The sequence below is a fragment of the Venturia canescens genome, chromosome 4 (assembly GCF_019457755.1).
Source record: "Venturia canescens isolate UGA chromosome 4, ASM1945775v1, whole genome shotgun sequence".
In the NCBI taxonomy this organism is placed as follows: domain Eukaryota; kingdom Metazoa; phylum Arthropoda; class Insecta; order Hymenoptera; family Ichneumonidae; genus Venturia; species Venturia canescens.
The window spans coordinates 21,699,467-21,715,643 of record NC_057424.1 but is presented as its reverse complement, the minus strand read 5'-3'; the positions used below and the strand labels follow the sequence as shown (position 1 = coordinate 21,715,643).

The window sequence follows — 16,177 nt, the reverse complement described above, 5'->3', positions numbered from 1 at the left end:
GAACTAAATCTAAAATTAACCAAATGGAGTGAATCTCTTTTGTTGAGTGAATTTATAAGTCGCGAGATCTACCTGGAACTGGAATTCCGTACTTTTTATATTCTAAAAGCTCGTTCGATTTTTGATCGAACACAATCAACGTGAGAAACTTTGAATTCAATTATCCGGATCCCTTGTCCCGCGTATGAATTTCCGCTCGAATGAATTCACAATTATTTTAACGTTCCTCGCCCTTGCATGAAGCCTCGAGATTCCAGTTTCAGCGTAATCCGAGCCGAATCAAATTTTATTTCGTCTCCCATTCCTATTTTCTTAGCTATTTTCAAATTATTACTCCGAACACTTCCTCCCGGACCTTCACGAGGCTGAATCCCGAAATTCTCTCCTTTTTATTCTATAAATAATTTCCATTGGCAGCTCAATGAATTTCGTAGCTACTTTTTGTGAATTCGTAATGACCGTTTTTTATTTTCTCATTTTTCAGAGATACTATTTATCACACAACACAGCACTAGTGAAGCTTCTGAAAAGACTAGGCTCACGAACGATACCTCAATGGTTGAAGGACGATTTAACCGACACTGTAATGACTTAGCAAACGCCGGACGTATGAAACGTCCTGACGTTTTTACGATTCAAAAGTTTCACTTCCGAGACGTCGATTACGCAGGATGCGAGCACGCCTCAGGGAGACCTGTAATTAATTGTACATTTTTATACATTCCGAGCTGGGACTGTAAATTCCTAAAGAAGATGAAGATTGTGGAGAAGGAGAAAAGTTAATGCGGAAGCAATGGCTTGTCCAAGCCGAGGCCTATGAAGAGTCCAACTTCGGCGTGAATGGCCTAAAATCTCGAGCGGAGGTTAACCGGAGTTTGTCCTTTTAGTATCGAGCTCAATTTATTTCTTCACTTATCGCAATCTGTTAGCAGTTTGAGACAAAATCTCTTGACAGGGAAACTGCTTTATTGGGTTACAAAAATAAATTCTCCAATGTTTTTCGAGCTCCAAAACATTCCAAATTGTCTGGTAATTACGTCAGTTTCTTTGGTAGGAAAACAAAGCGTAAAATTGCTAAGTCGACGAATAAATCGAGTTCGAAATTAATCGGATGGTCAAAACTCTGGACTTTATCGCGCAGCCAATAAAAAAACTAGTCATTGGTAAACGTCTCAAGATGGGAGAGTTTACTAGGAAGCAAGCAGTTGTTGCATCGAGCATTCTTCAATTGAAACGAAGCGATGATTCGTATAGAGAATATTTTTTTGTTTGCGTATGGGAGAAAAGAAATCTCAGAGAAAATATTTGTCAGATTCGTTACTAGCTATTTCGAAATGGGAAAGAGCCAAAAAAATTAATGAAACGAGTTATTGTGCTGCGGGCATCTTGAGCAAGGGCCGTCGTTGTGTTTCTCACTTTGCGACGATCATTGCCTGACTCGATGAATTCTGTAACGTCCTAATTGAGAAAAAAAACTGTGCACCTCTTAATTTAATATTTTCGCAGTCGAACAAAAACCTCTGAAAAATGTTTGAAATAACGGAATCGAGAAATTGAGAAGCGACATGAGACTTTTATCGGTCAAAATAGGGGAAGGGGTGCTCAGGAATGTCTTCGAAGTACATTCGTCGATCGTTCGTTTATATTTTTCCACCTCGAGAGGACTCTCCGACAAAGTGGCCTAATGATACTGAGGGGAAAAATCGCTGCTCGAGTGCTCGTCGCATTCACAAAAAGCAAATATATTTAAAAGGGTGAAGCAAACCGAAAAAGTATCAGGATCGAGCGGCAAATTGCACTTAGCTACGAGTTTATGAAAAAAAAAAAAAAAAAACTGGAACGAGATCTTCAAAGAGCTTCTAACTCCGTATAAGTAACGATAAAAAAAGAAACTAATAATCTGTCGGACCAAAAAATTCGGAATCGAGAGAGAAAAAGATGGAAGTTTGTAAAATTGTGAGAAAATACGAGTAAAGTGTCAAACGTTGGGATCGCATCTGTCCAAATCGTCCTAAATCTTTCTCCAAGGATCAAATCTATGTATCGTTAAACGCGATTCGAATCATTCGCGTTAGTGTGAAACCTCGGTATTAGGCAATTCGACCTATCGATAATCCATTATCACTCGTGCAACTTCAACATTTTTTCTTCTCTCCCTCATTTCGTTCGGTCTAAATTATCGAGTTGTCGAATCGCACGGAATCGTCCATGGTTTTCGCGGAGAACAAATATCTGCGAGTGCCACCAACTTCGGTAACAGTGTACGTTATTCTCGTTGTAAGAATATTGAACGATTGTAATTGATATTTTTCATATCCACGATGGAAAACAAAAATTAAGCGTATCTTTATGATGTTTCATGCTTAAAACTCCAACCAAAAGTTTAATCTACTTGTACATTCATCAAGCGATTATTGAAAAACCGTTTTTTTTTACCATTTTTCTATTTTTTTTTTTGAACTTTTTACAACGATCAACAACCGAAAAGTGTTTCTGATCAAATTTTGTTCTTCGAAAATATGATTCCACCAGTCAGGTTCATCTGAATGATCACCAAGACTCAAAACTCACATTGACATTATTCGAACGTGATTTAGATATGCTCAATTTTTAATCTCGCATACTAACAAAATGATGATGATGATGATGTCGATAATGATCAAATTAATCATGATAATTCCGTGTATATTTTGACAATACTATTCTTGTTACCGATCCTAACGCCGGATACAGGGCGTCCATTTGTAAATTTATTGTGAAACGCGCGTTATTGAATATGAAAAAAAAAAAAAAAAAAAAACAAATTCTATCACGAATAGGGTCTTCGTGGAAAAATTTATATGCGAATAAACGAATGTAACCTCGACATAAATATATATATATATATATTTATATAATTTATATTTTACTTATTATTCTATAAAAATGATGTACAAATTGAATTGATTTCATTGCCATATATTTGACGAATGTACATGTGAGATATGATTTTGATGAAAGGTCTCAGTTGTACAGTATTTATGTCAAGTTCGAAAGATACGATTGCATATAAATTTTCTCCATCAATGTTAAATCGTGTTTAAATATTTGGAAGAAAGCATGGAGTGAGTTATCATTGTATGAGAAAACAAAATTTTCAACTGTTCGAAATCGACGTCGACCTCGAGAGTGTATTTCGGGGGAAAAAGCTTTGAATTTAGTTAGCACTGAAATTTGTCGATTCAGATCGACTCTGATTTGAAGCTCGACGAACATATTTCTTCGCTCGGTACCATCCAGTTTTTACAACCACGAGAGGACGTAAAAATTCTTTTTTTTCGATGGTGGGATAAAAATGTGCGAGTTAATAACGCGCGTATGCTCTATATGTGTATAGGAAAATCAAGATAAAATATGAAGGAAAATCGTTCGAACGATTTACCAAGATGCGATTCCACTGCCCCTTTTGAACTCGCGAGTCCCCTCACGTACGTGAATATGAAAAACGAAAACGACTAAAAGATGCCATCGTATTTCGAGTTTAAGTTTGTACATTTTCTTTGGTTCTCGTTCACTTGGATTTTTATTCGCTGTTCGTTCACGAATTTGCATATTTTGTAATGAGAATTATGACGAGAGAGACTGAGGAATGAGTGAGTGAGAGAGTGCGAGACGAAAGCGTTAAACCGTGGAATCATCGTGTACAAAGTTCAATAATTGTCGACGACGAGACGAAAAAAGTAGGGAGAAATAAACGACGGGAGAACGAAGAAGATTTTCGCGTTAGTCTCGTCGTCGAACGTGCCATTAACGTCAGTTATCTTTTGTAAATACTCATAATTAATTTTCATCTCGGCGATGATGAGATTGCGAGCGTCTCCTTTTGGAACAATAAATAAGTACGATTTTTGTTTTGTTTCTTCAGTCTTCGTACACGTACGAGAATAAAAGGAAAACAACTAAATTTTGATACTTCATTTTTCGGCCCTGCAGCGCCGACGGCAATAACCGTCCACACCGTCGTCGACTGACAATAATTTGAGCCGACGCCACCATAATTCTATAATCATTTCACCTTCTTTGATCGATGAAAACAAATTTAATGAAACTTTGATAATTGAAATGTTGTGGAAAAACGCTTTTATTCACACTTTTCCAGCTTTTCAATCAGCTTACTCAATTCTTTGACATTTTTTTCGTTCTTTCATCTTCGTTTCGACTACACACGACTTTCGTTGACGCCGTTTCATTGTTAACTTATCATCGCGTGGATTGTAAAATACTGTAATAACTGTACGGATAGGCGATAAGTTATAATAAAAGAAAATACTTCAAAAAATAAAGATCGAAGGATTTTGCAAGGAGCGAGGAAAAATTCGCTCGATCAGGAGCGAATGTCCGTGAGCCCGATGCTTCTCCCCATCAATCCGAGTGGAAATGACTGTACCGAGTTTCTCAAACATTTATTCCTACTTGTCTCGAACGTTTCACTCTCGCTGTCGGATTCAGTGCTCGAAAAACTTCGCACGTTCGGCCTCACGAGAAATTTCACACTCGGGTCCTTCTCGTTTATAGCATCCAATCGCAAATTCGTACTCTTTTGGGTCCTGCGGAGCCTGAAAGATTCGCTTCGGCGCTTGAAACTCTTCGGAGAATAATTTCCAATTCTCGTTACGTCCTTTCTGTTGGGAACGTTCACACTTTTGAGTACGAAATCGTTTCTTAAGACCTTTGCTTCGCGAAATTGCGACGAGCTTAAAAAACACTGGGAAGGTCCGGTAAGAACGATCGTAATATAAACGCTCAGGATGATAAACACAAAAGTGACTTTGAATTGAAAAATGCAGCGATCGGAATAAATATTTCATGGAAGTCTACTGATATCGTGAAAGTTGAGTGTAAATACTTCATTTCGGCAGAGCCCAAATCGCTCAGCTCGTCGATCAAAGGGTTTCCGTGAATTTTCCCAAGTTCCGCGATCGACGAGTCTCCGGAGCACTCGATTCCTGATATTCTTTCAACGACGCTTGAATCCGCGTCCGCGTTACTGATTCTCTCCTCGTCGTCAGCTCTCTGCTCGTCCCCCATGGCTCCGTGGTTACCTTTTGCTTGGACAAAGGTAATTTCACTGTTGGACCTAAGAGTGTGAACTTGTCGTGACTTTTTCAGCCTCGTCGAGCGAGCCGCGAGGCTCGGGCTCGAGGTCGAAAAGAAAACTTGAGATTTCGCGGCCTTTCGGATCCCGTAGAGAGGCTCGCGGGGCTCGTGGATTTGAATCTTCGGGCGCGTGCGATTCGAAAATCGGGGATTCGCCTGATCGACGTTCTGACGAACTCGAGCCGTGCACGGTTGGAGGTAGAGAATTTCTCCTTCCGGAAGAAAAAGCCTCTGCATGCGTGATCTAGAGTAAGCATAAATAGAAGTTGTTCGAGGAAAAAACTTTCGAGTGTGCATCCTAAAATTACACAAAATTCAACAAATTTTCTGCTTCTCCTACAAGCATGAGAATCGTAAAATTGTTTCAAAATCTTTTCATCAGAGGAAAACTATTTTTTTGACGTGCTCCCATTTTGTCTTGACCAAAAGTCGTCAAAAAAATGCTCCAAATACTGGAGCTGTCAAGGAAAAAGAAATTGTGAGACATTTTCTCGAATTTTCTGACGTCTCGAGGCAAATGAAAATTTACGGGGGAGTGACCGCGACGTTGAGAAGTGGTTCGCGATGAGAAATAAAAAGTACCTGGGAGGTCCTCGCTCCTTAGCAACGATGGCCCTCAAATGATTGATGATTTCGGATCTGTTTCGCAAGAGTCCAAGACACTCGAGAAAGCCAAGCAGCAGCGCGACCGGGACGGTAACCAGGGCGACAATGGCAATGAGACAAATGACGTGCCAAGTAAAATTGACGAGGATGAGGATCGGATTTTTGAGGCTTTCTGGAGTGACGTGAGCCAGAGGAGTGAGCAAGCTTGCGACGAGGGAGGAGAAGAGATGGGTCGCAATGACGTTGCAATAATCCTCGAGGGCACTTTGAAAAACTCGTTTCGAAACGAGGTAATAAATAATGCCGCTGGAACAGCCGAGGCCGAGGCACAATAAAGGCTCGTAAAAGTGAACGCCGCCCGAAACTGCGATTGTACCAGCGATCGAAGCCTGAACGCATCTCATTACTGTCCAGTAATTGAATGGTTCTTTGCCCAGAATAAAATGGAGGGCAACGACGACGAGACTGCTCGAGGAAGCACCGAGAAGATTATTCACAATAATCATCGACATTTCCTTTCTCGATGCTCTTGGATTATCCGGATCGGTGCTCGATAAGCAGAGACTCTGAAAAACTCGTAACACATAATTTAACATCGATTTTTTTCACTGCCGAAGCCAAAGAATTTTGTCCGGATATAAAACGATCGCGAAAAGAATCGAAAAACTCATTATTTCACGTAAATAAATGATCTTCGAGTTGATAACCACCTTAAATTCCGAGATCGTTGAAAAGCACATTGTTGCGCGAACTCTTTTCGAGGAGAAATACAAATCTGAGCAGTTCCGCAAGACATTTGTCTGCATTCCGTAAATTTTGTCCGTAAAAAGTGCTTAAAGCAGCGAAAAAACGAAGATTTTTTGGCAAAATCAAATAAAATCCCGTTAGTTCGGTCGTTGATTAAATTCGCGTTTGTTACGTTCGATAAAACGATTAAAAGTGAATTTTCTTATTGTAAATAATATGTGCAGTCAACATACCTGAAGGCCGAGGAGTATAAAAAAGTAGCCGGCGAGTGCTGTGCCGGCTGAATCAGTTGGAATGCTCGCGTCATCGATATCCCTGAGTCTAATAATTCTTCTGCCGAGTATAACGCATCCGACACAACCGGTGAGACTTCCAACGACGTGAACAATGGCAGAACCTCCGTAATCGAGAAAGACAACGTCGTATCCGATAAAATTGTTTTTAGCCATCCATCCTTGAGGGTTCCAGGCCCAGTGGATGGCGAAAGGTTGAACGATGCCGGAAACGATGAAACCGATTAAAAGGTAGGCGAGCACGTGAGTTCGTCCGACGAAGCAACACGTGTAAATGGCTGATGCGACGACCGTCGCTTGCCATCCGACAAGAATTTCTTTCTTGTCGATACAGTTTTCGTCACCGATCCATTGGCCCTGTCCGATCAGACCTCCCGAGTCTCCGTTATAAGCGATAACGAATCCCCCGATGACGTAAACGATCGTAACCCACGAAAAGTCGAGGATATTTTGTAGCAGCACGAGATTCACATTGGTCACTGGTACACTGCCAATTTGGACGAGAAAAAAGCCGATTCTCGATATTACCGTCAACACCAATATTATCCACGAATTATTATCGTGAATAATATTCGTCGGCTTTGGAGACTCTACCGCTGAGGCTTCCGCTTCCCGGAAATGGGCGTATGCACGACGAATTTGCTCGCTTAAATCTAACTCACTTGGTACAGACATAACACGATTTAGCTTCGCTCAGAGACACACGGGAGCTCGTCACGCGGTATCGAGAAAACATGCATGCATCAAACGTCTTTCGATTTGTTCATATTGTAACGCGATGACATTCTCGGATACGAAGTTTATGTCACGCTTGTATTTTGACAGCCATTTCCGCCCGAGCTGTTTCAATCTGTTCGACAGTTGAGTGACGTTCTTTATAGGAACGAAAAATAAAAACGATTTGATATCTCTTCGACGCACGACACAAAACAAATCGCAAGTGGAGCCCAAAACTGTTCCGAGGTTTTTTTTTTTCAATCAAACAATTCATCACGACCTCGAGTGTATATCACGATTTTTCACGAATTCTGTTATCCACGGATTTTGTACGTTTTATTATTCACAAATTGGTCACGTTCTTGTTTTATTCGAGAATTTAATTTCACGGCATTAATCGTATAACGATCTCACGCGAGTATTATCGTACACGGGAAGTACGAATTTTTATTAGAAACAATGAGAATTTCGGGAGGAACTACGAGGAACGCGAGGTTGTTTACACGACACGTCCGCGGAGCCCGACGCCGCTTAAACAAAAGCGAATAACGCGGAAAAAAATATTAGGAATCGAAGACGAGAGTCTTGGGACATTGGAAACTCGGTAACGGGGTTATTAACACGAGAACGAAAAAAGGGAATTTAAACGAGAGAATAAAAGAAGGCGAAAAAACTGTTGAGAAAAAGTGCGCGCGCGCCTCTCATTTGTTGTGGCGACGCGCGCAACTATAAGTACCATCTTCGGCTCATTTCGGGAGATCTCGTGAGGGGGGAGGAGTATTCGCAGCTCGAGCCGCCGAGCCATACTGTGGTAAATACCGCAGAGGACTGGTGGTTCGGGTTTGCGGTGCAGCAGTCGCGCGCGAGCGGCCGTTGGGCCGTATTATTCGAGAGATCAAACAGACCGTATACATGTAAATCATTAAAACACAAAAGTGTGAAAACAAATAGCCCTATAAATGTAAGAGAGACAGCAATAAAAATAACCGGAAAAAATAATAGCGCAAATCCAAGAAGAAAGATAAACAAAATTATAAGGAGAAGAGAAACCAAGATTTTCTCGTGGCGCCGGGGCAACGGAAAGTGGAGGGGGAAAGAAAGGAAGAAAGAGAAAACGCGCGCGCGAAGACCGCAGTGGACAGGTGTCTCTCTTCCTCCATCTCTCTTTCTCTCTCGCACTTTCTTCCTTTCCACTTCTCGCTCTTTGTCCGCGAAACATAGTTTGGTGTGCGTGTCGAACGTGTAACCGGCTAAACATGGCCGCCGCGGGTGTAACGTGTCGTGCATTCGTCGTTCTCAGATTCGAAATTACTCGTGCATTTAGTGTTGCGTCTGTCAACACACCGAGGAAATATCGAAACGTGAGTTGTAACCGTTTCACACATGTCGTTAAGAATCAAACGTATGCTTTGCTTGTCAAATTCTTTCAAAGAAATGAAAATTACTTTCAGCGCTTATTTTAATTCCTACGAACGATAAGATCGCGGTGTTTACTTTCCGCACATATAATCTTAATGAAAAAACTGTTAATAATCGCACCGTAAAGACCAGCAATTTTTCGTCAAAACTCGTAAAAAAAACCTCCTAATGGTTATTACACGATTTTTGGTACAAAACGTCAAGTTCTTCATGCTAGTAGTGAATTTATGAATTTTTATTGAAACAACACCAGCTCCAGTGACCGTAATATAAGCTAATTGAAAGACGATGATGATGTTTTAAAGACCGGAAGCTTTTTACACTCCTGTTTGTTTTCAACGACCGGCGTTGAAAGTATCGCATCGTATGTCGGGCACGCGCCCTCGTGCAGTAACACGAAGGACATGTAAACATTAGGTCATCGCGCGACACTCCGGATTTCAGCCCACTTTTTTCCAATTCCTTTTTTTCCAAACATACGGAATTCCGGTTTATCGTTAAGCCACATAAATAGCTCGAATGTAAAAAAGTGTTTATTCATTAGAATTACATCAAATTATTCATATCCATTCGGATGATTTTTTTTTCAAGTTTTTGACATTTTTCAATCATTTTTAGAGTTCCATGCTCAAACGAAATACGATGAGCAACCGTCATCGTCGTCTAGAAATTTATTGAAAACACTGTTTCCCGTTTAATTCTTCAAAAAACGTCAGTTTCACATTGTCAATGTGAAAAAAAACTCTCCAATAATTCCAGTAATTCTCCAATTTCGTTCCCGGCCGAAATTGCAATTCGTAGTCTTTCACCTGCACCGATGCTTCGTGAAATAAAAAACTGGTCAATTCCAAATGTTTTTTTCGTCCATTTCGTTGGACTCGAACGTTGCAAACTTTAGATTTATCGTTACATTGTCATAAGTGTCACTCGACACTGAAAATTCAAGCGCTCTATCGCTCACAGCAAGCTTCCTATAAGATCGTTCGAAAAACACGTCAGAAATACCGAATTTTTCGAGCTCCTCTGAAAGATTTAGCAAGTACAAGGTTTCGCCCCACAGAAGACTTAGCCAAGTCGAAATAAAAAATTCATTCCGCTCGTATATCTTGAGCTTTTGCAGCCGGAGACGAACTGATATTTCATTTATGCTCAGACCAACGTCTACCCTGGATTTCTCGCTCGCGCGTGTGTAGACGATGGAAATTACATTGAAACAGCCCTGACACTGTGTTACGCGCGCGTTAAGGGTAGAAATCTTTACGTGCATCGCGTAGATCGAGTCAATCATTGATGAGCGTCGGGAACTTCAGTCTTCCCCCCCTCCTCGCCGTTTCGCAGCCGATGAATCAGAGTCGTAGCAAGACAGTAATTCACCGTGACCGGCATTGTACCCACTCGACGTATAGCTTACGTATTCCATTCATAGTAAACCGTTGAAGTCATCCTATTCGTGTAACTTCCGAGTTTTTCATCTTGCGGGAATGCAGCCTGGATTTTTATCGAGATTCTGTGTTTCCTTGTTATTCAAATTGAGTAACTTTTTTTAGAGATTTTGCATGCGGATGGGAGAGAGGACGGAAGGGGACGTTTGACCCATTTTTGTGGAGCCTCTTTTTCAGACAGGAATGTAGAATCTTTAGGCGACATGAAAATATCACAAGCTCCGTTTCACACAAGTACACGATCCTCGGCATCGCTTCTCGTACAATTTCCTGCGAAATTCTTATCGTGGGTATGATTTTTGTTGGATTTCGCAACGACTTTGTGCTTCGAAAAAATACTGAGGACGCTGAAGCTTCCAAAAGCCAAAGGAAATTTTAACGAAAACGACGCTTGACGACGCTGAAGTTTCCAACGTTGGAGTCCAACGAAATGAACGAAAAAAACGTTTTTAATTCACCAATTATTTATTTCACGAATCGTTGGCGCAGCTTGAAAAACTACGAATCGCAAATTTGGCAGGGAACAAAATAGGAGAATTACTGGAATTATTGGAGAGTTTTTTTCGATCATTTCGTTGGACTCCAACGTTGGAAACTTCAGCGTCATGACGCTTGTAATTCACCGATTTTTTATTTCACGAATCATTGGTGCAGAGCGAAAAACTGCGAATTGCAGATTGGGCAGGTAACGGAATTGCAGAATTAGTGGAATTGTTGGAGAGTTTTCCAGATCATTCCGTTGGACTGCAACGTTGGAAACTTCAGTGTCATAAATACTCATAATTCGAAAGATACTTTTTTGTGTATTCGCTAGTAGCATATCAATCTGTTTATTTTTCATAATGTTGTTTTCTGATCTTGTCAATTGTAATATTGAAATGAGGTCAATTGCATTTTTTATCGTTGTAGATGTTCTTGTGCTAATTTTTCAATCAAACTGGAATTCAATATTTTGCCAAATAATTTACGATTTACGATTTCGGCAGAAATTTAGGCAAATAATTCTTATTGAATTGTAGGAAACGGAGGCTGTGCAGCAAAAAGACAAAGTTGAAGCCGAGCAATTTCAAAAACAAGGGATCATCGAAGTGGCAAAAAATAGTGATTTCAACTCTCTCTCAATTAAAACACACAATATAACGAAAATTTGAATTTTCGAATTTGAGCTCTAAAATGGTTTTTCTCGCAAAGAACTTTCGGCTTCAATCATTTTTTACGGATTTTTACAGACAGAGAAACGAAATATTGTTCCTCAAATTTTTCATTTGGAGATCCAGACATTTTTGCTCCCATTTTTGTGCGACGAAAAATTTAAATTGAAATACTAAGTTCTCGAATATAGGCCGTTGCTCCGTTTTTCCCCGTGCACACTTTCCAGCATCTCAGCTTTACTTTCAAGCACGCGATCCCTTTCCAACGAGATTATGTACAATATACAAGCTCTTTTCTGTACAAAGAATTCTCCGATTAAAAATGGAGAGAAAGAGGCCGACGGAGAGAAGAAAAAAACGTGAGCAGCTGATCTCGACCTTCACCGGGGATTATACGGAGCAGGCGCAATCATGGATATCCCCCGTAATACCTTCTCAATCTTCAAAAACAACATCTACACTTATTGAAGGCCGATTAAAACTCGAATTCAGGCTCCGAAGGTCGAACGATCAATGTCAGACGACTCTTTTAATCCGCAAAGAAGAGCACTTGCAATATTTAATTGAGCGAAAATTAACGGCGACGTTAATGCTTGAAAGGGTCATTAAACATTTTACATTTTCATTCCAATTCTCTATCTTTCGATGATAAACCAACGAATCTGTCCAATTTCGTAGCGCGAAAATATCATCGAATTACGACGCTGAAGTTTCCAACGTTGGAGTCCAACGAAATGAACGAAAAAAAAGTTTTTAATTCACCAATTATTTATTTCACGAATCGTTGGTGCAGCTTGAAAAACTACGAATCGCAAATTTGGCAGGGAACAAAATAGGAGAATTACTAGAATTATCGGAGAGTTTTTTTCGATCATTTCGTTGGACTCCAACGTTGGACTCTTCAGCATCATATCGAATTATCTTCATCTCACAATGCGAATTTCACTTTATAAACAAAAAAATTCGACCGAATAACGGCCCCCAGATTTATCACTTTCACAGCACTGATAAAGAGCCCAATATTGAAAATATTTCGTTCGAAATATATTTGTCCTCCGCCGTGTTCCCCGCCGAATTTATTGGAGTCCCCCGATTTTGTAATCATGCTCGAGCCCAAACCGCTCGCGCGGTTACAAGAATCTCTTGATTACATTTTTCTCACAGATTTTGTCCTGCACCAGAGACAAGATTGATAGCTTCGTATCGCGTTCCCGAATACTTACGCAACGTTCATTCATCAATCCCATTTCCAAAGCTCCATTTATGAGCGATCCTGTGAAATTCCATTAGCAAAACCGCCATCGATTTTCAACTGGGTCAATTAGACCGAGATTCGTCAGCTCGTTGTTTCCTTCCAATCGAATAAAATATTCAAATACGCTTGTATCGTCGTTTCCCCTCTGCCTCGTTTTTCTCTATTTGTTTGTATAAACACAGAAAAAAAGATGAAATTATGAATGCGCATACGCCAACTGATTACGTCGTACAGTTGTGATAATTCCGCGGGAGATTGTCAAGCGTTCCGGGTCAATTATAACATTTCTGGCTGATCGTTTTACCCAAATTTGGAGACACGTGGTGCTGCAATTTTCATAACCAATGTATGACGCTGAAGTTTCCAATTCGTTATTTTTTAAGCCACATCAGGAATTCGTGAAATAAAAAAACAATTAATTATAATCTTTTTTTCGTTCATTTCGTTGAACTCCAACGTTGCAAACTTCAACTTCGTACCAATGTTACGTTGAGATATGACGCTGAAGTTTGCAACGTTGGAGTCCAACGAAATGATCTAAAAAAACTCTGAAATAATTTCAGTAAATCTCCAATTTTCTTCCCTGCCGAATTTCTAGTTCGTCATTTTTTAAGCCACATCAATAATTCGTGAAATAAAAAAACAATTAATTATAAATCTTTTTTTCGTTCATTTCGTTGAACTCCAACGTTGCAAACTTCAACTTCGTGTTGAGACAAGAATCGGATATGACGTTGCGAGCACTGATTCGTTGTCGTTAAATTGCTACGAGCAATTGGAAAAAATACATTTTTCTGTGAGACGAAACATTGTCGTTGATTTATTCGCGGTTGTAGAGTAATTCGTTTCTTCGTATTCTCTTGTCACTACTTTGATCGGATTTTGCTCGAGTACCACGAAATTTCGGGGAAACGTGCGCAATATTTGTGAGTAATTTGATAAATTTTATTGTTCTGAGGCCCCTGTAAATGACGAAGAAAATATTCAAGATTTTTGTGACCCCGAAGTCTGCAACGTCGGAGTCCAACTAACTGGTCTGAAAAAACTCTCGAATAATTACAGTAAACCTCCAATTTCCTTCTCTGCCGAATTTGCAATTCGTAGTTTTTCGACCTACACCAATGATTCGGAAACAAAAAATGGGTGAAGTACAAATCTTTTTATCGCTCGACTTATTCAACGTTGCAAACACTTCAGAGCCGTTGATTATTTCATTCTCGAAAAAAGGTTTCTCGTGTTAGCAGAAGCACAAAAGGTGGCGGCGGGGCTGCTCCCCTAACAACACAAACACGTAATTTCGCACGGAATTTTTGGCGATGCGCAAACACGTAAAACATCTCAACGTTTATTACCGATTGGCACGACATCAAAAATGTAGACATTAGGAAAATGGAATATCGCATGAGTTTTGCGCGAAATTATTGTCTCACGAGCATATCGATCGGTTAGGTGGAGCAATGTTTATGGCTACGGACGAAAGTACACTTTAGAGGGACGTTAAATTTAACGTCTACATCGTCCGACACTAGACAACGCAACGGTTCTTTAAATATGAACTATTACCGAATATCTTACTTTTACACACACTTCTACGTGTGGAGAACCGGATTCGCCACTTTTCAAGGTCCTTCGGGTTGCACGAAGTCGATCCGGTGACGGTTATGGTTACGTGAGCAGAGCCTGAGTTAAGGTCCCTTTTTTATGGCGACCGAAGGTCGTTGCCCGAACTTTCGTCATCGGGAACGGAGCCGAATAGCATTTTCGAAATATTGGACCACGAATTCGCCGTTTCGATACACTTTCGAATCTGCGATAAAATTTATGTTTTATATTCGATGGTTATTGGTGTTGCTTTTCAGCAGATTTATAGTTTGAAAAATTCAGATAAAAAATACATTTTTATAATCACACACTTCAGTGGGATTCCCGCGACTGAAATGAAACGAAGGAATGAACAATTCGGCAATTTTTATTATTTTTCCTCACAATCGCTCACTCCTCCGATTCGTGGACGAATTTAGTCCAGGAGTGAACTCATTTTTTACGCTGATCGATGCTCCGAAAAATGGAGGCATTTCTTTCATGCTATAGTGAACACTTAACAAATAAACTTTCATCATAAATGCCACATGAGAATTATTGAAAATCCCAGAATTTTGCACTCTTCCCTCGGTCCTCGTGCGAGTGTGTTTCATTGATACATCAAATGCCTGTGAGCAGCACTCTATAGTGGCTTTTTTACTTGCACAAGAATAGGATGAATGAATGTAGAAGGAAAGCGGAGTCGATGCAACGGGATCGACTCCTAAAAGCCTGGAATATACGCAGCAGCAATGAAAATACAAAAATTCTGATAATTGCATATTTTTAGTAAGTTTAGACCTGACGAATTACGTAGACAAACATTATTGAATTAAAATTATGAATTCACAAGATTATACGTTTCCCTAAACAATGTTGTCTGTTGAAAAATAGCGTGGCGTATTTGATTCCCATTTAATAATTCAGTCAAACATTGGCCAAGTGATCGTGAAGATCGAACTGAAATGACGACGTTGAAGTTTGCAACGTTGGGCAGTTCAACGAAATGAATGAAAAAAAGATTTATAATTAATTATTTTTTTATTTCACGAATTATTGATGTGGCTTGAAAAATGATGATTTGGAAATTCGGCAGGGAAGAAAATTGGAGATTTATTAGAATTATTTGAGAGTTTTTTAGAGCATTTCGTTGGACTCCAACGTTGCCAACTTCAGCGTCGTACCGAAATGATATTTGTTTGTTTAAAAGATAAAAGAATTGTAGAATCAGTGAAATTGTTGGAGAGTTTTTTCAGATTATTTCGTTGGACTCGAACGTTGCAGACTTCAAAGTCATTCACGTTCACCGTCAGACTTCTTGTTATTCATCCGATTTCTTATGCTACACTTCAGCCCTATAAAAATGCGAGGCGGTGAGCAAGAGACTACCACGGTGGAATCAATGAATTATTCCGTGTACAAACTCCAAAATATTTATTGACGAAAAAATATTTTCCGCACTCAGCCGAGTTTCAGCCTTTTTTCTTTTTTGATTTTCGTGGCTTTTTACTCTTCGCAGCACTACAACGATATTCATCATTTTTTTTATTATTGAGCTAACGAAAGTATCGCACAATAAAATAACAAAAGTTTGATAAAATTCTGCAGATTTTCTCGTCCCTGCGAGGGTACCGAATGGACATGCAGGCGAACACTTGGATTCACACCTCATGAGGGCAGACTGAATTGCAAATTGGAGCAAGTATTTCCCGAACGAATTTCGCTCGTGTGCACAATGTGTCTATGTGGTTTGTACAGAAAGGTCGTTAACTGTTGCCCCAAATGATGGGGGCAGTGTCAGCTGATTCTGTATGGTGTCTAAGCCCACTG

At 40.0% G+C, this 16,177-nt stretch overlaps 3 protein-coding genes across 6 annotated transcripts in view; 2 read left to right on the top strand and 1 right to left on the bottom strand.

Moving 5' to 3' along the window:
- The window catches only part of sfl (N-deacetylase and N-sulfotransferase sfl), an 86,084-nt gene extending 82,141 nt beyond the window's left edge, over positions 1-3,943 (top strand). For all 3 annotated transcript variants that reach the window (XM_043418007.1, XM_043418006.1, XM_043418005.1), the window contains exon 12: positions 485-3,943. In XM_043418007.1, the coding sequence (XP_043273942.1) occupies positions 485-595 (111 nt within the window). In that variant the 3' untranslated portion in view covers positions 596-3,943. The remainder of the gene's footprint in view (positions 1-484) is intronic.
- Positions 3,944-4,102: 159 nt separating this feature from the next.
- LOC122410026 (putative ammonium transporter 1) lies at positions 4,103-8,161 on the bottom strand. The gene is made up of 4 exons (XM_043418008.1): positions 6,723-8,161; positions 5,719-6,308; positions 4,886-5,380; positions 4,103-4,661 (listed from the first exon to the last, which is right to left on the bottom strand). The coding sequence occupies exons 1-4, from the start codon at positions 7,455-7,457 to the stop codon at positions 4,364-4,366; spliced, it is 2,118 nt and encodes a 705-aa protein (XP_043273943.1). The 5' UTR covers positions 7,458-8,161; the 3' UTR covers positions 4,103-4,363.
- A 163-nt stretch (positions 8,162-8,324) lies between these two features.
- MCU (mitochondrial calcium uniporter) overlaps positions 8,325-16,177 on the top strand; it is a 66,815-nt gene continuing 58,962 nt past the window's right edge. Inside the window, exon 1 of one of the 2 annotated variants that reach the window (XM_043418010.1) lies at positions 8,325-8,860. In XM_043418010.1, coding sequence (XP_043273945.1) covers positions 8,756-8,860 — 105 coding nt within the window. In that variant the 5' untranslated portion in view covers positions 8,325-8,755. The remainder of the gene's footprint in view (positions 8,861-16,177) is intronic. The other variant, XM_043418012.1, reaches the window with a different exon arrangement.